The sequence below is a fragment of the Staurois parvus genome, unplaced genomic scaffold, assembly GCF_062004578.1.
Source record: "Staurois parvus isolate SC_StPar_1 unplaced genomic scaffold, SC_StPar_1.0 ptg000048l, whole genome shotgun sequence".
NCBI classification, from domain to species: domain Eukaryota; kingdom Metazoa; phylum Chordata; class Amphibia; order Anura; family Ranidae; genus Staurois; species Staurois parvus.
Genome location: NW_028317844.1, coordinates 21,853,045 through 21,876,558, shown reverse-complemented (window position 1 = coordinate 21,876,558; position 23,514 = coordinate 21,853,045). Strand labels below are relative to the sequence as shown.

The following is a 23,514-nucleotide window of genomic DNA, read 5'->3' as shown; positions in this document are numbered from 1 at the left end:
AACTGAATTTTCAGTTAAATAAGTTAAATGCTTTCCAGGTGCATCAGAACAATAGTGTGTAAATTTCTACAGTTATAGTTTTCATTAGAAAGCATCAACAGTGGACATACCTATCTCCTGCCAGCATATTACAGAGAAGGACCCTTGTTCACTGTATGATAGCAAAGGTCTCTCCTCTTAAATTTGACACGGTGAGGGAGACCTATAACTGCAATTTACTCTCCTTGCTGACTTGACAGTTTGAACAAGGGTCCTTCTCTACAGCATGCTGGGCAGGGGGACAGGTTGTTCTACTCAGCCCAAGGGTGCTTTCTAAAGAAAATAAAGTTTAAGACCTAGCCCTTTTGTTTGATGCACCTGGAATATATTTCTCAGACTGAAACTGAAAGCCCAATTAAGCTTAGGACCCTTTCACACTGGCGTTCCATTTGTCTGTTTTTCATCTGTCCCTGTTCAGATAAAAAATGGACAGAAAGCCTGCATTTACACTTGAGCAGAGCATATTCCTGGTGATTATTACATGCTTTTTCTAGATGATTTTCAGGCATATTACAGGCATTTTAGCATGTGTATCACACTTAAGGAGTTAATTTCCTGGGCTGAGCAAGGGGAGGAGAGCAATTCTATAGTTGGAGAGGAATTCTTCAGGTGTGAAAATGCATATTGCATTTACAGGAAATCCCATGAAAGTCAATGGGATCAAAAATGCCTGGATACACAAAAAAGCATAGGTTGTAGAGCATTGGGGAAACGTAGTGTACAAGTGTGCAAAGGGACTATTGGAAAGAATGGGATTCTGTGCAGTCAGGCATAGGGAAAGAAGCAGAAAAACGGAGAAAAGAAAAAAGTGTGAATAGAGGCTAAGTCATTCATTCCTAGGGGCTTGTAGACATAAATGGATGATCATCCATTTACAACTGCCTATACCTGCATTTGTTCAGGCCCATTTTTTTAAACCAGAGAAGGTTGAATCCTTTTCTGTTTAGATGGATCTGAACAGATGTAAATAGACGCCACCTGTTTCTGTCCTTTCCATTTACATCCACTTTTAGGCAAAGAAAACATTTTTTGTTTATACTTTTGTCATCCATGACTAGTTCCTTCAACAACTAAAAGAAACAGATGCAAAAATGAAGTAAAACTGATGTGAGCTGAACTAAACTGAAGTGCAAACCGTTGTAAACTGAAATGAAGACTGACATGCAAACTGATGTAACCTGAATTGGTATTCAACCTTTTTTTTTTTCAGAAAAAACGTGACTGAAATGATGACGCCCGTGTGAAAGGGACCGGTAAACATAAATGTACCTTCAAAAACAAGGTGGAGTTTCAGGTAATAACACAACCTTAATATATCAGTAATGAGTAACCTAAAAAACAAAAAACAAAAACATGGTACTATAGACATAACATTAACAAGAACACGTAGTGTACAATAACAGTAAGTGTACAATGAGCTAATTTTACATTTACCTGAAGCATTTTTGAAGTTTAATTTGCAATTTCTCCCTCTGGTTGTATATGTTCAAACTAGAAGCTATTTGTATACCAGGCTGTAGAGCAGGGGTGGGCAAACTTTTTGACTTGAGGGCCGCAATGGGTTCATATATTGGACCCGGGGGCCGGACCCATAGTAATTCATCCCCCATATAGTAATTCATCCCCCCTATAGTAATTCATCCCCCCTATAGTAATTTATCCCCCATATAGTAATTCATCCCCCCTATAGTAATTCATCCCCCATATTGTGTCAATTCACTTACCTTTGCTCCGCGCGTTCCTCTCGCCGTGTTCCCGCGCCGTTCCGGTCTTCAGGGCGGACTGTGAGAGGAGCCTAGCTCCCCTCACGTTCGTCACGCTGCCCCGCCTACATCCTGACAGCCAATGTTTGCCACGCTCCGCGGGCCGGATTAAAAGGTCCGCCGGGCCGTAGTTTGCCCATTGCTGCTGTAGAGTCAACAACCTTGCTGAACTGCCCAGAGAGAACTGGCTAATGAAATGTCACCGCAGAGAATGTATAGTTTTCTACCTTACCAGATTTTGATTTGCAACTCAGAAATAGTAAAACACAATCACTGCATTGAATAAATCTACTCTGAGGCTTGTTTCCCTCCTTTTCAGCCCAAATGCTCACAAACTTGTATAGGGTTGCTTCACTAGATAGGAGACAGCGTTACACAAGTCTATGAGGGCTCACTGTGAAGGTGCCACAGTAAAAAGAATTTCAGCCAGAGGGGATTAAACTAAAAGCCACAAGTTTGGAGTAGGCTGATGCTGTTCTACTGAGGTAAGTAAGCAGCTGGGGTGTAGTGGGTTTTAGGCTATAATCAGACCTTTGCTTGTTGGGAATGCATGCAAAATCATTGTTAATGGCACCATGTGGTTCGGTGGTCCTTCAAAAAAGTCAGGGAAATCTTTTTCACGTTTGTTGCATGTATAGCAGCCCACCTGTAGATCTAAACTCAGCCTATAGCCCCGTACACAAGGACCAAATATCGGTTGAAATCAGCCAGTACAGTAGAAACCAGCATTCAGCCTATGTGTACGGGTTCTTGATTGACAGAAGCTGATCTCTTGGTCGGCTTCTGTCAAACGAGTTTGGTGGAAAACGGGAAAGGTCTCAGAAGACTGAGGGACCATTCACAGTGTGCAACAGGGACTCGGCTGTGACAGCTTGTGGCTTCACAGCCAGGTGCCCATAGTAAAGATGCCAGCACCAAGGAGAGCGATCACAAACTGAAAACCTCTGGGTCGAGAACAGCGCTGGATTGTGGGACAGGTGGGTGGCTATTTATGAAAAGTCAGCAGTTACAGTTTTTGTAGCACTGACTTATAATTTCTACTAACATGACTGGACCTCCGCTTTAACACCCTGTATCAACTAGTAATAAGAGCTAATTATTTAACACGTACAACATTTAAAAGAGTAATATAAATAACTCACCATTGTGAACTGCCCACATGATGCGGAAGGCAGGGCCACCAATTTCATCAAAAGGTTTTCTCCTGGTTATGACTTCCCAAAGGATAATGCCCCAACTGAAAACATCACATTTCTCACTGTAGTTACTACCTAAAAGAAAAGCATATGTATCATCTTCTTTATTATCCCGAAGAAAGATCCTGGTAGATGTACTGGGAGCATGTGAAACTTATACAGGATTTTTGGTACGATCACCATCTTTACCAGATTTATACAACCTATCCAGGAAGCACCACCTTTTGACAATCTCCCCAGCTCCTCTTTTATTTTGTTTACTAATGGGATATAATTTGCCAGGTACAGGGCTTTTATTGAAGGATTTAGTTTTATTCCCAAATAGCCTATTTCCTTTTCCCTCCAAGTAAATGAAGAGTTTTTTTGTAGACTCAGCTTCTCAATCTTTTGTACATTGATGTTTAAGATCTCTGTCTTTGCAGGGTTTATTTTCAAATTTGATAGCTCACAGTACCGTTTTAATAATCTCATTAAAGTAGGCAACATTATTCTAGGGTTTACAATATAGAACATGTCATTTGCGTATGCCGCCACCTTATGCTCCACTTCACCTATCTTTATTCCTGCTATGTCTACACAATTTCTTACCCTCGCTAGGAATAATTCCAGGGATAAAACAAATAAAGGAGAAAGTGGACATCCTTCTCTGGTTTCGTTAAAAATTTTAAAGAACTGAGAGAGGGATCCATTGACCTTGACTGCCACTGATGGAGCACTATAAAATCCTTTTATCCACCTTAACATTTTAGGCCCTATTCCTAAGACCTCTAGTGTATTGATCATGAAACCCCAGTTAACCCTGTCAAAAGCCTTTTCGGTGCCAATTGACAGGAATAATGTCGGCAGTTTCTCTCTTTTTACCCTTTGTAGGAGGAGCAATGATCTCAGGCCATTGTCTCTACCTTCTCTTCCTGGAATGAATCCTACCTGATCCAGGTGTATCCACTCCGGCATTAACTCTTTCAGTCTGGTTGCCAATACCTTAGCATACAATTTAGTGTCAATGCTGAAGGATATGGGCCTCTAAATGGCACGCTGTGTAATATCTTTTCCTTCTATAATTGTTATATGTGTCTGCAATGACTCCTCCCTCATTTCCAGCTCCTCCCCTATTGCATTCATATATACACATATTTTAGGGACTAGGAGATCTCTACATTTTTTTATAATGAGACCACAGTATATCCGTCCAGGCCAGGGCTCTTTCCTATAGCCGTATTTTTTATGGCCATGGTGATTTCCTCTGGGGTAATAGGTCACTCTAGGGTCTCTAATTTTTCTTTTGCTATTTTTGGCAACTGCACTTCATTTAAATATTTGTATGTTTTTCTTTTTTTCCTCCTCTGTTTCCTTTTGGTTTCTAGGGCTCACATCGTACAGCCGGCTATAATATTTTTGGAACCTTTTGGCAATATCAGTGGTGGCGTACACCATTTCTCCTTTGTCGTATTTAATTTGCTTCTATAATGTTTTTGGATTTCTTCCCCCTCTAATAGCTTTCTTTTGAGACCCTGTCGAATATCCTTCTTGACTCCTGTTATACATCTGTACCTGTCTTCTTTTTATGTGACTGTTCTAACTTGCAGAGCTCCTCCATCACTATCTTTAATTTTTTCCCCTCGTTCCCTCTTTCTTCTGCTCCCATTGAAATCAATATTCCTCTGATATGTGCCTCCCAGATTGTAGCCACCGACACCTCCTCAGTCTCATTGAGCTAAAAAAATTGCTCAGTTTCCTGCCTCAACCTTTTCTCTAATTCAGGATCCTGTATAAGCGTCTCATTTAGTCTTCACAATTATCTTATCCTGATCCTCTGCTACCCGTAGTCTCATTGTGACAGGAGCATGATCAGAAATAAACGTAACCTCTATGTTGGCACTAACCGACTACTCTAGTTGTCTATGTTCGATCATTATATGATCTAGTCTTGAATACGATCCATGTATTGGGGAGAAGAAGGTGTAATCTCTTTCTCTTGGATGTTTTATGCTCCAAGTATTGGTCAGTTGAAACTAATGTAATAACCTCTTCAATAATTTTGATTTCCTACCCCCCTCTCTCCGCGTACAAGATGACGCATCCATCTGAGAATCCAAACACAGATTTAAATCTCCAGCCACAACCAGACTACCCTTTTTAAATTCAGAAAGTTTTCTTAACACTCCCTCCAAGAATGTTACTGGATTTTAATTTGGGCAGTAAATATTAAGTAGTGTATATTCAGATCCTCGTAACTTTCCCCATAGAAATAAAAATCAGCTCTCTGGGTCCTTCATTCTTCCCTTCAGAATAAAACTCATTTTTTGAAAACCCAATTGCTACCCCTTTAGCTCTTTTAATTGGAGTCTGCTTAGTACCACGTTGCATAGTACTTCATGTATGACTTAACATTTGTATCATGGGTTATATGGTTCTCTTGAAGAAGCACTAATTCTATGGAGTGTTGGTGAATTTCCCTAAGTATCTTATGTCTTTTTGTCGGGGAGTTTAATCCTTTCACATTAGATGTCATAAATTAAATCAAGCTCATTTCAACTATTATTTCCCTACCCTAGCAGGATTCCCAACACAAAAAGACTGATACAGACATTTTAAGATATGGACTTTCTCCCTTCCCTCCTTACCAAAACCCCCCCCCACCCCCGTTTACCCGCCCACCACCCCATTTCCCACCCTCCCTTCCCCCTTCTTTTTACCCTAATACCCTCCTGGCCTACATATTGCCCTGGAATCGGTCGTGAAAAATCACCACTTGTGATTCCTAGTATGAGGTGAGACTCAAAGCACGCATGCCAGCCACAATCTTTAACTCATATCATCCACATTCCTAGCCTCCAGACCGCCCACCAGATCCATGTTCTCACTGCCCCCCCATCCGTCCCACCTGTTAGCTCAAACTAGGAAGGAAGGGATCGGGGGAAGGGAACTATGGTGCGGCATAAGAGGGCCAGGGGGAAAAGGAGAGCGAGGGGGAAAAAAAAGTCTCTCTCTCCAAACCTCATCCCCCGCCCCCACACCATGCCCCCTACTACTTCTTCTTAGATGCTTTTTTCCCTAATTCCTGCCATCCACTCTCTCTAGGCCCCTTTGGCCATCCTTCAAGATCTATTTTCTGTAAGTCTAATTTCTCGCAAAAATCATTGAGATCTTCTGGGAACCTCAGCCTTGCCAATTTTCCATCTCTCCTTCCAATTAAGCATGCTGGGAAGCCCCAGTTATATTGAACTTTTTTCTCTCATATGCTCCAACAACGGTTTCAAAGATCTTTTTCTAGCCAGTGTTTCTGGAGTAATGTCCGCAAAAATATGCAAGTTTGTTTCTTCATATTTTATTTCGGTAGAGTCACGCAAACCTTTCCATATTCTCTATCTTCGAAGTGATAAAATCGAACCATCACGTCTCTGGGGCTTTCCACTGGTACTCCTTTTGGCCGCCTTATCCTTTGTACTCTCTCAATTTTTAACTTTTCTATCGCTGATCTTCCCATTATTGGATTACACACTCTCTTTATTTTCTCCTGTAGATCCTCTTCCTGTTCCTCTTCTTCTGGTATACCCCGGATCCTAAGCAATTTCTTCTACTGTGATTCTCCTGGTCTTCCACTATAAATAAGAGTTCTCTCTGTTCTCTACACATCACCTCCACTTACGTTTCTAAATTATTAAGTAATTTCGTATATACTTCCATTGACCCCTTTACTTTGTCAACTTGAGTTAGTATCCGACTACATCTCACTTTTCATGGACATCTCCAGTTTTGCTATCATCTCCGCCATCTCAATTTTTGTAGGTATTTGTGACATGGCTCCTTGCTGCTCTATATTTCCTTGTTCTCTTATCCTTTCCACGTTTGTACATTCTTTGGTTTGATTCTCTTCCAGTGTCCCGAATGAGAGTCTAGTTTGACTTCCACCATACTTTTTAATTCCTTCATGCTGTTTCACCATAGTTTGGATCTCTGGGCTTTTCTCCTGCAGGGGCATGTATTTTCTGATTGTGCTTGATTTACATTTGATTGGGGGGTTTTTGATCCCCCCCATTAACAGATCTACATTTCAATTCGTTTAAGAATTTACCATTAGAAGGAAAGACCCTTTTTTCTTTTCTTCTGATGGTTTTTACCGCCTCTATTGTTTCACTTTACAAGCAGTAATAATCTAGTCAGTTCCGCCCACCACTTAACACCCCAGCTCTTGTAGTCCTCAAATAATTTTATTTCCCCCCCAGTGCACAGGTGTATTTCAAATTTCAACAGTTTATATCAGGAACAACAAAGGATTAAATGTCCTGCCGTTACCTACGGCAACTCACCACCTTCCGAGCTGACTGCACAGGACCACCCGATCCCGCTGCATCTCCAGTCCCCGCCGAGGTCTCCAAGCCAGGCTCCAGGAAAGTCCAGGCGGATCAGAGAGGGGAACTCTATGTGCCAAAAGGCCTGGGGTGTTTCAGGGTCTCCCAAGGCTGCTGTCTCACTGCTCTCCTATTCCTTTAGGACCGCTTGTCATATTTAAAATTGCCGCCATAGTCCCCTGGGCTGTCACATGGGTGGTCGGTTGGTCACATGGTCGGTCACCTGGATGCTCTCACTGTCCCCTTCTCCTCTGGTACCGTCGCTTCCAGCTCCCAGTCCGTTGGCGTCCATAGGGTTTAGCACTCCTCTCCGACCACCCGCGACTCTCCCATGGGCTCCTCCGGTCAACACCAGCTCCCCTCATCGGCCGCCACCAAGACAGCCCGCACTCGGGGTCCCCACGGTATCAGACACCACACCAGCCTGGGCCTCAAGTAAGGCAGTACGCTGTCACATGTGGTGGGCGTCTGGAGCAACTATTCCTCACAGCGCCATATTCAGTCCCCTCCCCGTAGTAGAGTGATGCCCCCGGATGCCTTTCTTTTCTAACTTTTGCATGGCAAGATGATGGACCAACGTCCACAGGGTGGGAACATGAAGAAGCAGGGCTTTCATCATCACGAGACAGCTCCAACTTGTATATAAATGTGCCCAGGGTTTTAGAGAGTCCCTGAGCACATCACAAAAAAGCTGGACTGATGTGCAGGCACCCAGAGACAACTGTTAACTTATACCAAAGGAGCTTCAGAAACTTTAGGCTTACAAAAGATTTGCTTTAAAATTATATTTTTTATTTTTTTTTCACTTTAATGTTTACAAAATATAAATTGATTTTTCTGTTATTCTTTGTTTACTTGTAAAAGAAAACAGTTTTACAAATAAACTTTAATTATGGCATGGAACTTATTCTCCAAAATACAGTAGTCCAGTAAAAGCCCCACAATGGCTACTAACCTCCTTGGCTACCTTTGACTAACAGAGAATTCAATTTCAAAATGGGTCCGTTTCTGCTACAAGAGAAATGTGTGTTCCCCCTCTGCTTCATTCTGGCTAAAATGTAAAGCAGTAACCAACAGTTCTAAAGCTGCCCATAGATCAAATGAAATTTGGATGGTTCAGCAGGGACAGCTGAATTTCAATCCAGCTGTGGCCAGTCCCGCTTGACAGAAGTTGATCCAATGCTCAACTTCTGTTGAATATAACTGCTGGGAAATGTTTCTTGATCAGCTATGTGCACCCAATGATTAGTGTATTCTGACAGCGACTCAAGCTGCTGTCAGAATACAATGGCACAGAGAAGAAGATCCCTCCATCCACCTCACATGTGTGGAAGGTGGAATCAGAAAAAAAATGAGGCATTTCTGGCTAGCCTTACTACTGGTTGCAAATACGTAAATGTGTACATGTAATAGTTATTTATCGGACCATTTAAACAGGTAATCTACTTATGTAACAGGTGGGAAATTCGCTAAACAATGTTTTACCTTCAAAGACTTCAGGAGCCATCCATGCAGCACTCCCTTTGTTGTTAGTCATATGGGTTTGAATATCACACGCTGTACCAAAGTCACATATCTTCAGAACTGTACCTCCAGCCACCAAGAGCAAACTGTAATATTGAAAACAGTACTTTAGGAGATAAACTCATCATTTTAATAATTATCTGGTCACTCACAATTTTTTTCCTGTATCTTGAACATTTACAGGTAGATGGTAACATTTCAAATAAAGAAATAAAGCCAATTTGAAATGACCCAACAGATGAGAGCAATAGTCAAGTGTATTTAGCCAAAATCCATGTTTGACTTTTTCAGTTAGTTGAGCTTTGTTGCAGTTATTGCACATGCCCTGAAAGCACAGGACTCAGTTTGCCTGGATCAGCGTTACAGGGTGCCAAGGTGTGGGTGCGTCACCAGCATAACAACCAATGATGTTCTAGGGTAGTACGCGTGGCATCTTTCATTGTTAAGGTGTTTTCAGCCAGCCCACTTGCTCGATAGCACCGATGCAGGGCAGTCGGCATGCAGGGTCTCCCCCAGAATTAAGGAGAAGATGGATGTCTTCACTACCTCCTATTCACTGCCACTGCTGGAGCGAAAGGTAAATGTTCTGTTGTGAAGAGGAGACTGTGTGCTTGGGGAAGTGGGACTGATAAGTAACATTTATGTTTTTTATGTGGTGTGACTGAATAAAAGGTTGAGAAACACTGTACTAAAGTAGTTCATTCGTTACAAATGGATGAATAGTGCACCGCAACAGACCTAAAAATCGTGCACTTTTTTTTTTTATCACTGCACGCCACGACAATGATATATAACCTTGCGCTGCAAACAGGTTCTTTTATAGAGGTGCACAGGGTTGCCATTCAAAATGAATAGCACTGCAAAGCACAAATGCACATTAAGTACATTACTGCAGCACACTGGTGTGAACAGGTAAAGTCCCTGCCATGTCTTGTTGTTTGGCAAGAACAGTTATTTTCCTATTCTGGAGACACAACAGAAAGTATATTTAAATGTCCCAAAAGTGAGGGGAAAATGTCCTCTTAGACAACTGCAATCAGAAGAAGTTTCCTTATTTGAAAATTTCCCCTTGTTCCCTCTTATAATAAAAACTATACAATTTCAGACTCTTCATTAGTTTATGTCACAGTATTAAAGTGGAACTAATGTTCCACTATAGCAAGCAGCAAACAAACAGGCTTTTTGTTGCAGAAGAGACACACAATGCACCTATCTGGCTGGTTGCTGTCTTCTTGGTGATGTAAACTAAGATGCATACTTGCAGCTCAGCTTATGACACCAGCACTATCCCAGTGTTCTGGAATGACGACCTCTTGCACATGTGCAAGAGTCACATCATCCTGAGCCATCCAATGAAGATGGCTGATGACCGGCACACAGGAGAAGATGCCAGGGAGGGATAGGAACTGTAGAGGGAAAGGTAAGTATAGATCTTTAGTTTTGCTTTAATGATCACAAGGACAAGTACAGAGGATGAATCATCCCAGGAGACACATAGCAACAAAAACTACACTGGGGCTCTAAAGGATTCCTGCTTTATCCAATACATTTTAATAGCTCGAGATAACATTTGGCCTTGTCACCAGACAGGTGGAGATTAAGTAGTGGATGTGTATAGATTATTTTTGGAGAATAAGGACTTAGTGTCACTTTAATAACTTCTGTTTTTTTTATGTTTTAATATATAAAAAGAAAAAAAATTTTTAGAAAAAAACAGATTGCTTATTTCTTGTTCTAAAACATAGCAAATAAAAATGCGAGGACAGTACAATTTTAAGTTATACTGCAGCCAGCTTTACAAATTGTGTATAAAACAAATTACTAAAAAAAAAAAAAAAAGTTTACTAGTTAAGGTTTATGTAGATGGTTTTTCTCCATCCTGTACCCTATTCTGTTTTTGCTTCAGGACCAAATGATGAATAAAGCCCATACAGAGATTGCTGATCCCTAATTACAGCCTTACTTTTGACATCAAAGACATATCTGAAATAACACATATAAGTAGTATACACTGCACTCTGACAGCCATGTGGATGATGAAAGTCCCCTGTGCGAATCCTCCTCTGAACCCAAACTCTGAAGAAAAACCTTTGGCTTAGTATACATATTATTGTTCACATTGAAAGTTGAAATTCTTCCAAAAAATAAAAATATACAAAACAAAAAATGCTGTCAAAAGTAAAGTATGAACTTACTTTGGTGGTTTAAGGTCCCTGTGAATAAGAGCCTTTGGCTTCATGCTATGTAGATATGCCACTCCTTGGGCACACTGTAAACACCAACTCATTGCATGAGCAGCTGTGTAGTAAGGCAGGGGCTCAGCACCATGCAGAACTGCAAAACAAGATGGAAACATAAGAACAGCTCAACATATTACACTAACAAATAGTTCCCCATTTAAGCTAGGTTCACGCTATTGTTCGCATGGGTATGAGTGTAGATCACACTTGTTATCGCACCTGTAGCCAAAACGCTCTGCTGTTTAGCAGATGCACAAGAGCTACATTAATTCTTAATGGCACCCCCATGAATAAGAAAAGGTGGCACGTTTTGCTGTGCATGGAAACGTACCATGTGGTTTCAGAAAAGGGTTGGGGACCTTTTCTTGTTTCCCACAGGTACAGCAGCCCATTCAAATGAAAGGATTGCTGTGCCTGCACAAATGCAAAGCAAATGTGCAGATGTGAACCTAGACTTACAGTGGACCTGAATAAAAAAAATTATATTGTATATAAAAGACGTCCTATGTTATAGGGAACATTCAGATATGCTAATTGTGCTTTAAAGCATTACCCTGAAAAATCTTTTTGTCTGGAATTCCTCCTAAAAACAGCAGTTCACTTTCTGGTATGTGGGTATGCCTATAGCCTCATAGATGTATATCTGCAGATTTTGTCATGCCATGCACAGTAAAATGCTGGTACATTTGAATATCCAGCTTCAGATATATTCAGTGGAGAGAAGAAACTGCACTCAAACAAGTTTTTAAGACAACAACAAGATATTTAAGTAATATCAAAGAGCATGTTATACTTAAGTCTCATTAACTTAATAACATACACAAGAGTTTAAAGTCTATATATTAAAATCATAAATTAAATACATTACAATGTTAACATATCTAAGAAAATGTAGTATATCCATAACAAAGTTTAATTTTATTTTAATGTAGGTAAATGCAGCTCTCTAGTCAAGTGTAAAAATCACACATTACTCACCATTGTACAGTGAGCCCCCTTCAGCATATTCCATAACAAGACATACCTAAAACATAGAATATAAATCTCTAAGTACTCCATTTGCATACATTCCACAATAATCTGGAATATATATATATATATATATATATATATGTCCATATCTATATCTAATGCATTGCAATAATCTAGTGACAGAAACCATTTCTCCAACCATTACATTTTTTTTCTTTCAAAGTGCATGCATTAAAGTTGCCTTGACAACCAAATACTTGGAACACAGTTATTATATAAAAGCACATACATAAAGAGGCATTTACTGGACATTAATGCAAGCATGTGATATGAAATATAGAGAAGAAGCAATACAAAAAAAAAAAAAAAAGTGATTAATTGAGTCAATCCGTAGGCAGAGAAAATCATCTAAAATTAAAATGAGATAAAAACATACAAAGATATGCAATAGATATGCTATTAACATAAAGGGGAACAATAATCTTTTATTGATTTTTCAAATTTACATTTAAAAGACTCACTTAAAAGAAACAAATTTCAAACAATGCATATAACTGCCCTTGTTTCTATGCACACTAGAACAGTATATTTGATCCGTAATGCTCAAAAAATAAAAACAGATGCACTACTGTAACAAATATTGGTCAGAGATCATATGATCTAGCTGTCTAGCTTAATTGTGAAACGCGGTACATATTTTTCTCAAAATAGTCAAAGTAAGGATCCTAATGCAAGGCAGACAAAGCATTAATATACACATCAAGTGTGGTACAAGATGGTCACACAATAAAGTAAAATGCATCACATCCATCACCTACAGCTTTGCTGGGCTTCTGGTGTTTTGCTGTACCTTTATGGAGGAATGGGCTCTTTCCCGGCACACCTGGCCTGGCAAGAATTAGAACTGCACTATACAGAGGGGCCTCAATGAGGTAGCACGGAAGAGGGGCCGAGATGGGGCAGTGCGGCAGATGGACACCGACAAGGCAGTGCAGCTTCCACATAGATTTGTTGTGCAAAATTAAAGCCCATTTTTAAGGCAGATTGTTTTTGCTGTCTAGTTAATAAGTGTGCTGGGATATACTGCACATTTTGTTTTGTTTGTAAAGCTCTTCCACATACACCCTGTTCTAAAACTAGTTATAAATTGGTGTAGTTGCCAATTTTTGCTGACATCATATCCACCACTAAGCATTAACCATAGTGACAGGGGTTATGCAAGAATAACCATTATTAGTGGTAGGGTGTGTTGAGACCCTTATTGGAAAAGCCAAATCTAGGTTTGCTAGCTTTTCAAGTAAATCAGTATATCCTCTCTTATTCTAACTTGTTAATGTTCCATGTTAAAGTACACCTGTCATAACAGAATTATGTATGCTGTCAATGTGACCTCTTTCCTTGAGAATAGTAATTTTCCCCTATTGTCCTGTTGATGCTTTGCGTTCTGAGTCAATGACCCATAAATGTATAGTGCCAAGGAATCCCAACATTATTTTGTAGTATGCTTATTGTAGGTCCACGATCTAACATTATTAAACAGAAGCAATACAGTCGATGAGATTTTTGAGGCACAAACTGATGTTTCAAAAATGATATCAATAGCATCAGGAAATTTATTACAAAATCCTTAAGAACATTTTTAAAATGTTAAAGGCTGATAGGTTACTATAGTGTGTCATCTATTACAAACAATCACTGCATTATCCAACACAAAGTAATATTAGTATAGCATCTCATATACATTCAACACAAAAGTTTCAAGTGTAGGGCGCTTGACGCGTGTTGTGTACTTCTTTATGAATGTATACTACCATTTGCTTTGTGTAGGATTGTAGAGGAGCTGTTCCTAATTGGTGACAAACTGTAGTACCTGATTAGATTTTAATTGTTATGGTTTAAAAATATTCTTAAGGGTTTTGCAATAAATTTCTGATTTTATTGAAATAGTTTTTGAAACTTCATATTGTGCCTCAAGTCCTATCTATAATTAATTTCTGTCTAAATATACTACAATCAGGTCCATAAATATTGGGACATTGACACAATTCTAACATTTTTGGCTCTATACACCACCACAATGGATTTGAAATGAAACGAACAAGATGTGCTTTAACTGCAGAATGTCAGCTTTAATTTGAGGGTATTTACATCCAAATCAGGTGAACGGTGTAGGAATTACAACAGTTTGCATATGTGCCTCTCACTTGTTAAAGGACCAAAAGTAATGGGACAATTGGTTTCTCAGCTGTTCCATGGCCAGGTGTGTGTTATTCCCTCTTTATCCCAATTACAATGAGCAGATAAAAGGTCCAGAGTTAATTTCAAGTGTGCTATTTGCATTTGGAATCTGTTGCTGTCAACTCTCAAGATGAGATCCAAAGAGCTGTCACTATCAGTGAAGCAAGCCATCATTAGGCTGAAAAAACAAAACAAACCCATCAGAGAGATACCAAAAACATTAGGCGTGGCCAAAACAACTGTTTGGAACATTCTTAAAAAGAAGGAACGCACCGGTGAGCTCAGCAACACCAAAAGACCCGGAAGACCACGGAAAACAACTGTGGTGGATGACCGAAGAATTCTTTCCCTGGTGAAGAAAACACCCTTTACAACAGTTGGCCAGATCAAGAACACTCTCCAGGAGGTAGGTGTATGTGTGTCAAAGTCAACAATCAAGAGAAGACTTCACCAGAGTGAATACAGAGGGTTCACCACAAGATGTAGACCATTGGTGAGCCTCAAAAACTGGAAGGCCAGATTAGAGTTTGCCAAACGACATCTAAAAAAAGCCTTCACAGTTCTGGAACAACATCCTATGGACAGATGAGACCAAGATCAACTTGTACCAGAGTGATGGGAAGAGTATGGAGAAGGAAAGGAACTGCTCATGATCCTAAGCATACCACCTCATCAGTGAAGCATGGTGGTGGTAGTGTCATGGCGTGGGCATGTATGGCTGCCAATGGAACTGGTTCTCTTGTATTTATTGATGATGTGACTGCTGACAACAGCAGCAGGATGAATTCTAAAGTGTTTCGGGCAAAATTATCTGCTCATATTCAGCCAAATGCTTCAGAACTCATTGGACACCACTTCACAGTGCAGATGGACAATGACCCAAAGCATACTGCAAAAGGAACCAAAGAGGGAAAGAAGTGGAATGTTATGCAATGGCCAAGTCAATCACCTGACCTGAACCCGATTGAGCATGCATTTCACTTGCTGAAGACAAAACTGAAGGGAAAATGCCCCAAGAACAAGCAGGAACTGAAGACAGTTGCAGTAGAGGCCTGGCAGAGCATCACCAGGGATGAAACCCAGCGTCTGGTGATGTCTATGCGTTCCAGACGTCAGGCCGTAATTGGCTGCAAAGGATTTGCAACCAAGTATTAAAAAGTGAAAGTTTGATTTATGATTATTATTCTGTCCCATTACTTTTGGTCCCTTAACAAGTGGGAGGCACATATGCAAACTGTTGTAATTCCTATACCGTTCACCTGATTTGGATGTAAATACCCTCAAATTAAAGCTGACAGTCTGCAGTTAAATAACATCTTGTTTGTTTCATTTCAAATCCATTGTGGTGGTGTATAGGGCCAAAAATGTTAGAATTGTGTTGATGTCCCAATATTTATGGACCTGACTGTATATAGGAATGGTAAAATGATTAAAGTCTGACAAAACGAGGCAGCTAGCATTTTCAGAAAGTGGTCATCAATGGCAGACCCTTTACCTCAAGCCTGAAATGTGGTTGAGCTTCAATTGAAGAAGCTTGGAGAAGAACACACACGGATTGGTTAGGGATAGTATCTTATCCAAAAACATGTACAGTTTGACATGATTGTAGTGTTCTAGCTGTTTCTTTAAAAAAACAAACATGTCATACTTACCTGCTCTGTGCCATGGTTTGGCACAGAGCAGTAAAGGATCCTCCCCTTTCTGGGTCCACCGCAAGTGCACCTGGCTCATCCTCTTCAGCCTGTGCTCCCACAGGAAGTCAAAGACAGCGAGGCACAGCTCCGCCCCCACACCCTTATCACAGTGTTTGATTGACAGCAGTGCGAGCCAATGGCCCCAACTGCTATGGATCTGCCCTGTAAGGATGGACAGGGCCAGGAGAGCTGCTGCTCTCATACACATTGCTGTATCACGATGTGGCTCAGGTAACTATAAGGGGGGGTGGGGGAGTGGTCCCAAGCACAGGTTTTCTACTTAAGGTACAAAACCTTAAGGCTTTAGAACCGCTTTAATTGCTCTGATTCCAACTCTGAAGTCGATTATATTGGAATGAAATCTTTTGTTAACCAAAAATGGGCAAGCAGCCATGATCATGATATTACCATCCCCATCCAAGGACAAGCCTTGGGCTGTGTCGATAATCTTGCATTTGAAATCAGCTGGCCACTACTGGAATCATTCTGAATTGATACACAGGTCCATTTGTTCTGTAGTTTACCTAATTATGCCCTACATTTGACCTGCTTCAAGAAGATTTTGTGTTTTCATAGACTTGTATGAAGACAGTTTGGGCATAAAAAAAAAAAAAGCCCATCGACACAAGTCAGTCCCCTTAGACTGGGAAATTTACATACATTACCAAAAACTCCCTTACGGGGAATATACTTTGCATAAGTCCAATTAAAATAATAGCATCAACTTAAGAAGACAGCCTTAAGCAAATATTACTTACAGGATTTAGGCAGGCTCCATACAACTTCACAATATTTGGGTGATTCACACGTGACAACTGTCGAAGCTGAAATAAAACAAAATTTAAGTTATGGAAACATGGCAAAAAGTGCCAACTAGCAGAGCCACACCATTCTTAAAATAAAAAAAACAAAAATGCAACACCCAAAGAACCACTGTACTTTTAAAATCCTAAAATTACACAAGAAAACAAGTTACAAAATTAATTACAAAGACCTATTCAATATAAATGGCGCAGATCTGATCGCAGATGTGGAAATACAGGACAACTTGGGAAGTAGTGATTACAGGATAATTACATTCAGTATTAATCATAGGAAGAGGAGACACATGGTTAGTACAAGGACACTGAATTTCAAAAGAGCCAGCTTTTCTAAACTGCGCTCAGTACTACAAGATATTAAATAGGACCAAATCCTAGAAACATTGAACACTGAGGAAAAATGAGAATACTTTAGAAACATAGTAAATAGAGGTATCATCCAGTGCATTCCAATGGGCAATAAATATAAAAGAGCGAAGGTTAAACCTGGGTGGCTAAACTTTACTGTTAAAAAAAATTAAAGAGAAAAAAATGGCCTTTAAAAAATATAAGGCAGAGGGGTCATTGTCAGCATTCCAACACTACAAGAAATGCAATAAGAAGTGTAAAAATGCAATCAGGATGGCCAAGATAGACGATGAGAGACACATAGCAGAGGACAGTGAAAAAAAAAATCCCACAAAATTCTTTACATTTATTAATGGTAAAAGAGCCAAGGTCAGAACATACTGGCCCCATAAAAGATGTTGAAGCGAAGTTGGTTGCAAACGACAACTAGAAGACAACTGCATTAAATAAGTTCTACTCCTCACTTTTTACTAAGGAAAAGTAGGGATTTAGTAATCATGTCTGTATCATTAGTAGTGCATCATGGAGTGTACCCTTAAGGCGTACAGAAGCTGCTGTCCCAAAAAGACTTGAAAAGCTTAACTCAAATAAATCTTCAGGACCAGATGGTTATAGCCAGACCGCTATTCCAAGCTGGACCAATGTAACTATGTATAAAATACCATACCTGGAATTTTTCTTGAAAATAACACTCACTATTCACTAAAAACATTTTTATTCCCAGGAGAATGGTATTTTTTGCATTTAAGGGCCCTTTCACACGGGCAGACATGAGAAAGAGACAGGCAGACCCGTTTGGACAACTCACTGTGCTCTATGGGGAGGCGGATATATGTAAACAGACGTGTCCGTTTACACCCGCCTGCATCCGATCTGATATAAAACAGACAGATTGGAGATCCGTTCCCCATCAGTCTATCGGATCAGATAACAGTTGGATGTAAATGGACAGGTGGTCCATTTACATCCAGCCGCCCCATAGAGAACAGTGGGCTGTGTCCTTGTGCAGAGTGGACACAAACCTGTCATCCGTTTGCTTAGCGGGGAGCAGGCCGATCCTCTTGGACAAGTCCTCCCATGTGAAAGGGCCCCAATTCCTGTACAGCCTTGATTTACATTAAATGGTTTGCTGTGGGCATTACCTCTACAATAAAAGCTTTTCTTTCGGATTCACTTTCTATTTGCTTGATAGCCACATCTTTTCCTCTCCATTTTGCTTTGCAGACCACACCAAAGGTGCCTCTTCCAACTACCTGTTATAAAAGAGAATAAATTGTGTTAAAAGCAGAAATCTACACGTTTGACTAAATCCACACAATGTATAAAAACAAATATAAAAATATAGAGCTCAGTAAGTCAGAATGGAATAAACTACAGAAGCTGGGCAGCCAGACAACATATACTTTACAGCTATACCTTTGCATTATCCCTAAGTAAAAGAATCAAACCTTTCAAAGTTCCACAATTCAAATATACATACACCTTGACTCAGAGCTAATTTACACCCTTTCACCACTGATGTTCAAAAGACCAGTGCAAGAGCCTCTGATCCTAGTAAATGATCTATTCTTTGACAGTTGAATGGTGGGGCAGCAGTCAGCTCCAACTGGGGCCTATATACAGAATTCACCTAGCAATAAAAGGGATCCTTAGGTGAGAAAAAAAATGATCTGAGGATTAAAAGAAATAGGTCATGGACTGCCAGTGCTGACACTGCCAGATGTCTGGTTGTCTATGGCTGCAACACATTTACAGAACTGAAACAAATAAGTCTTTTAAGCGACGAATACTGAGCTACATATCTAGCATAGTTCTAAACAGCTGTTCTGCTGACTCAAAGTACTGATTTTATTATGCCTGATAGCCAAGCAACCAGCATTTTTAGTAAGAAATGTTGGCAGTGGCTGTCTATATATTTCACTCATCATGGTTTTCTTGAAAAATAGGACTTGCAGCCACCGCAATGTGAAGTGACAAATACACTGATGCAGGATTGAATTTAACAGCAATTTGCTAATCCCCTAGTTTTACAGAATATATACTTTACTTTCATGTCCACTATGCTATTATCTCACTGAACGAGAAATCCAGCTGAATTATGTACCATGCACATAATATTAAGATTCACAGCACGTCTGTAATCAAAGAAATACAGTAGCTAAATCAAGGCTTTCCCAATATACAAACACTCTTCTGACACAGAGGACATCAGGAAATAACTCATGTCAATAGAGACCTAATACAATGGCAGGTCATATAAATAAACAGACAGATGTGCCTTTTTTAAGGAAACCCAAAATGGACACACCAAATCTGCACTGTGTTCCTTAGAGACCATGAATAACTAGCCAAAGTAAGAGCACTTGTGCTGCTACACTAGTTACTTGTTCTAAGATGACAATCTGTCATCAACCTGACCGTTCTAGGATTCACTCCCTAGATACTCAGTTTGTCTTCAGGTCTGTGAATGCAACAGCATCAAAGGAGGAACTGAAACCGAAATAAACCACATCAATTGCACCTCCCCTGTGAACTGTTCTGGTAACCCTGTCAGAGAAATCTGACATTTGTTTGCTCTGATCACTCCGCTGGGACACTGGGATATCTTGGTTTATGCAGATACCAGGGCACAAGGTAATGAATTATTCTTCCCTGGAACATTTCCATTAATTATATTTCTACAGGAAAGAGCAGAGAAATAATGTCTCGGATGTACAGTTGTGTCCAAAATTATTCAACCCCCACTGAAATTGAGTGTTTTGGCCAGTTTGACATTGCTTTTGATCATTCAGTCATCTTGCTTACATTTACATTAAAGAGGCACTTGTAGGTCAGACAAATATAACATAACAGTTATAATGAAATAACCACAAATGTCTTTTCTGTGCTCACAGCATTATCAGTTTTATTCAACCCCCAAGTGACATTCAATCTTAGTACTTAGTACAGCATCCTTTTACAGTTATAACAGCTTTTAAACGTGAAGCATAGCTTGACACAAGTGTCTTGCAGCGATCTACGGGTATCTTCGCCCATTCTTCATGGGCAAAGGCCTCCAGTTCAGTCACATTCTTAGGCTTGCGCACTGCAACTGCTTTCTTTAAGTCCCACCAGAGGTTCTCAATCGGATTTAAGTCTGGTGACTGCGATGGCCACTCCAAAATGTTCCAGCCTTTCCTCTGCAACCATGCTCTAGTGGACTTGGAGGTATGCTTGGGATCATTGTCCTGTTGAAAGGTCCAACGTCTCCCAAGCCTCAGGTGTGTGACGGACTGCATCACGTTTCCATCCAATATCTCCTGGTACTGAAGAGAATTCATGGTACCTTGCACACGCTGAAGCTTCCCTGTACCTGCAGAAGCAAAACAGCCCCAAAGCATGATTGACCCTCCACCATGCTTCACAGTAGGCAAGGTGTTCTTTTCATCATAGGCCTTGTTCTTCCTCCTCCAAACATAGCGTTGATCCATGGGCCCAAACAGTTCTAATTTTGTTTCATCAGTCCACAGAACACTATCCCACAACTTTTGTGGTTTGTCCACATGGCTTTTGGCATACTGCAGTCGACTCTTCTTATTCTTTGGAGACAGCAAGGGGGTACGCCTGGGAGTTCTGGCACGGAGGCCTTCATTACGCAGTGTGCGTCTTATTGTCTGGGCTGAAACTTCTGTACCCACATCTGACAAATCTTTTCTCAGTTCCTCAGCAGTCACACGGGGACTTCTCTCCACTCTACGCTTCAGGTAGCGCACAGCAGTCGAAGTCAGCATCTTCTTTCTGCCACGACCAGGTAGCGTTTCAACAGTGCCCTTTGCCTTGAATTTGCGAATGATGCTTCCTAAGGTGTCTCTTGGTATGTTTAACATCTTTGCAATCTTCTTATAGCCATTGCCCTTCCTGTGAAGAGAAATCACCTCTTCTCTTGTCTTCCTGGACCATTCTCTTGCCTTCACCATGTTTGTAACCACACCAGTAAATGTCTAGAAGGAGCTGAGTATCACAGTCATTTTAAAGCTGCCTAATTGGTGCTTATTATGCTTGATTGCTGCTCGGTGACATCCACAGGTGTTTTCAATACCTGATGGAAAGCACCTGTATGAACCTCTGTTCTTCAGAGTGGTAGTCTTTAAGGGGTTGAATAATTGTGGCAATGAAGAAACCACATAAGAACCATTTACTACTGTATTACATAAACAATTGATGTCATTTTAGTTGCATTTGGGTAGTTACAACGTCCTTGTAGGATTTGATTCTGAATACAATTCCAAATGTACACTATAGTCCCTAAACCCCTTTACAGCATTGGGGGTTGAATAATTTTGGACACAACTGTACCTCTACAGTCACTTCTCACTAAGCAATAAATACTGGAAAGAACCTGTTTAAGAAGGCTCAATGAACCTTGGAAAACAAATGTATATATAAACTCATAAAAAATTACCCTGAGGAATGACTTCAGGAACTGCTCTCTCCATTCAGCATTTTTATTTACAGTAATGCTCTTGTAATTATTTGCAATTATTAAAAAACATAGTGACAAACTTTAAGAAATGTCAAGTCTAAGCTGGTGCATGTACAGTATATTGCTCTATCATACAGGATCTCAAATGAAGAACATGTATGTATGTATGTATGTATGTATGTATGTATGTATGTATGTATGTATGTATATATCCATATGCACATATCCAAAGTTCAACTGTGATCACCCAAACCGTACTCTCCGCTCCTCGCAAGACCTCCTACTCTCCAGCTCCCTTGTCTCCTCCTCCCATGCTCGTCTCCAGGACTTCTCCAGAGCTTCCCCCATCCTCTGGAACGCTCTACCCCAATTTATCAGACTATCGCCTACTCTGCTCACTTTTAGGCGATCTCTGAAAACCTCTCCCTCAGCTAATAATGGAATCTTCTACTCTTCCAACTAGTCCATCCCCCACAGTTACTACCCTTTGTACCACTAGCCCCTCCCTCCTAGATTGTAAGCTCCAAGGAGCAGGGCCCTCCTATCCCTCTTGTATTGAACTGTACTGTTGCTGTATTGTCTCCCGTTATATTGTAAAGCGCTGAGCAAACGTTTGGCGCTATATATATCCTGTGTAATAATAATAGGAATTGGCTGTATATCTCACAAACATAGGTAGTGGCGTGTTTCAAATTCTCCAAAAGCAAGAACCATATCATCATACAAGGATGTTAGTTAAATGCAATGTTATTGTGTACATATGGACTCTTCAGAAACAGGCAATGAAGCTATTCCATATATATCTCATACTAGCATACATACACAGCATACATGGTGTAGAATCCATCCAAATGACACAGAAAACTCAATTATTGAGAATGCAGACAAATTGTGCTAATCCCTGCCTAGATGAGCTCCATAAATTTAAACTGTATTCTTTGCACTGTGATTATACCATGAGAGTCATATCCACAAATACCATCTGCTAATATATGTAATTTCCCCTACAACAGGACAAGTCCTCCAAAAGATAGTGGCAACACTGCAATCATAAACCAAATACTACTCAATCTGTTCAAATTCAGGCCATCATGATTATCCACAATCAAAAACAAGTATTAATGGCATACAATGGCAGCAATTCTAAAAGATGGCCTATCACCTTGAATGAGTCTATTGCGTCTTGCTGAGAGAAACATGCCATAAAAATAATAGTAATAATTACTGTGCTTTGAAAATGACATGTTGCAACTGTATGCATCCAGGTAGTGCTACAATCACCTGACCCTATTGCTGTAAGTCATGGTATGTTGCTTCAAAGTTCCCTAGACACTTCTTTTTCTGTAAAACCATTTGCTCTGCTGCTGAGTAGTCATCCCTGAGCGCATAACTACCCTAAGGGCCAGTTCACATCATAGAAAAGCAGTCTGGATGGGTTTCTGCATGCGCAGTTTTGAAATGTTTCTGTGCATTTGTCATTCTTTCTACATGCTTTTATTTCCTATTTGGGTCATTTGGGGGTCCAATACATTTTGGTGTGTTTTTGATGTTTTCTGGTGTGTTTTTGACGTGTTCCAGTACAGTTCTGTGCGGGGAAAAATGCAGCATGTTCTACTTTTTGTCTGGAACTGGAATGCACTGGAACTACAAGCAATGGTGTGAACCATGCCATTGACAACCATGTAACCCCTACTTTCAGTGCTTTTTGGATGCAGACAAATATGCACTGGAACACAAGTAGTGTGAACCAGCCTAAATGTAAGTACTGCTAGGTGCACCTTCCAGCTGCAGCAGCTGTCAGTCTCTCAGAGTTTGACAGGCTGCCAGTAGCAGGGCTGGACATCACACCAGTGCTCTCCGCTCAT

At 40.4% G+C, this 23,514-nt stretch overlaps 1 protein-coding gene across 3 annotated transcripts in view; it reads right to left on the bottom strand.

The window, feature by feature from the left end:
• Positions 1-23,514, bottom strand: part of MAP3K7 (mitogen-activated protein kinase kinase kinase 7) — an 82,175-nt gene that overhangs the window by 43,144 nt on the left and 15,517 nt on the right. For all 3 annotated transcript variants that reach the window (XM_089665384.1, XM_089665386.1, XM_089665385.1), the window contains exons 2-7: positions 18,330-18,440; positions 16,777-16,842; positions 12,093-12,138; positions 11,070-11,208; positions 8,836-8,960; positions 2,945-3,073 (exon numbers count right to left, since the gene is read on the bottom strand). In XM_089665384.1, coding sequence (XP_089521510.1) covers positions 2,945-3,073; positions 8,836-8,960; positions 11,070-11,208; positions 12,093-12,138; positions 16,777-16,842; positions 18,330-18,440 — 616 coding nt within the window. The remainder of the gene's footprint in view (positions 1-2,944; positions 3,074-8,835; positions 8,961-11,069; positions 11,209-12,092; positions 12,139-16,776; positions 16,843-18,329; positions 18,441-23,514) is intronic.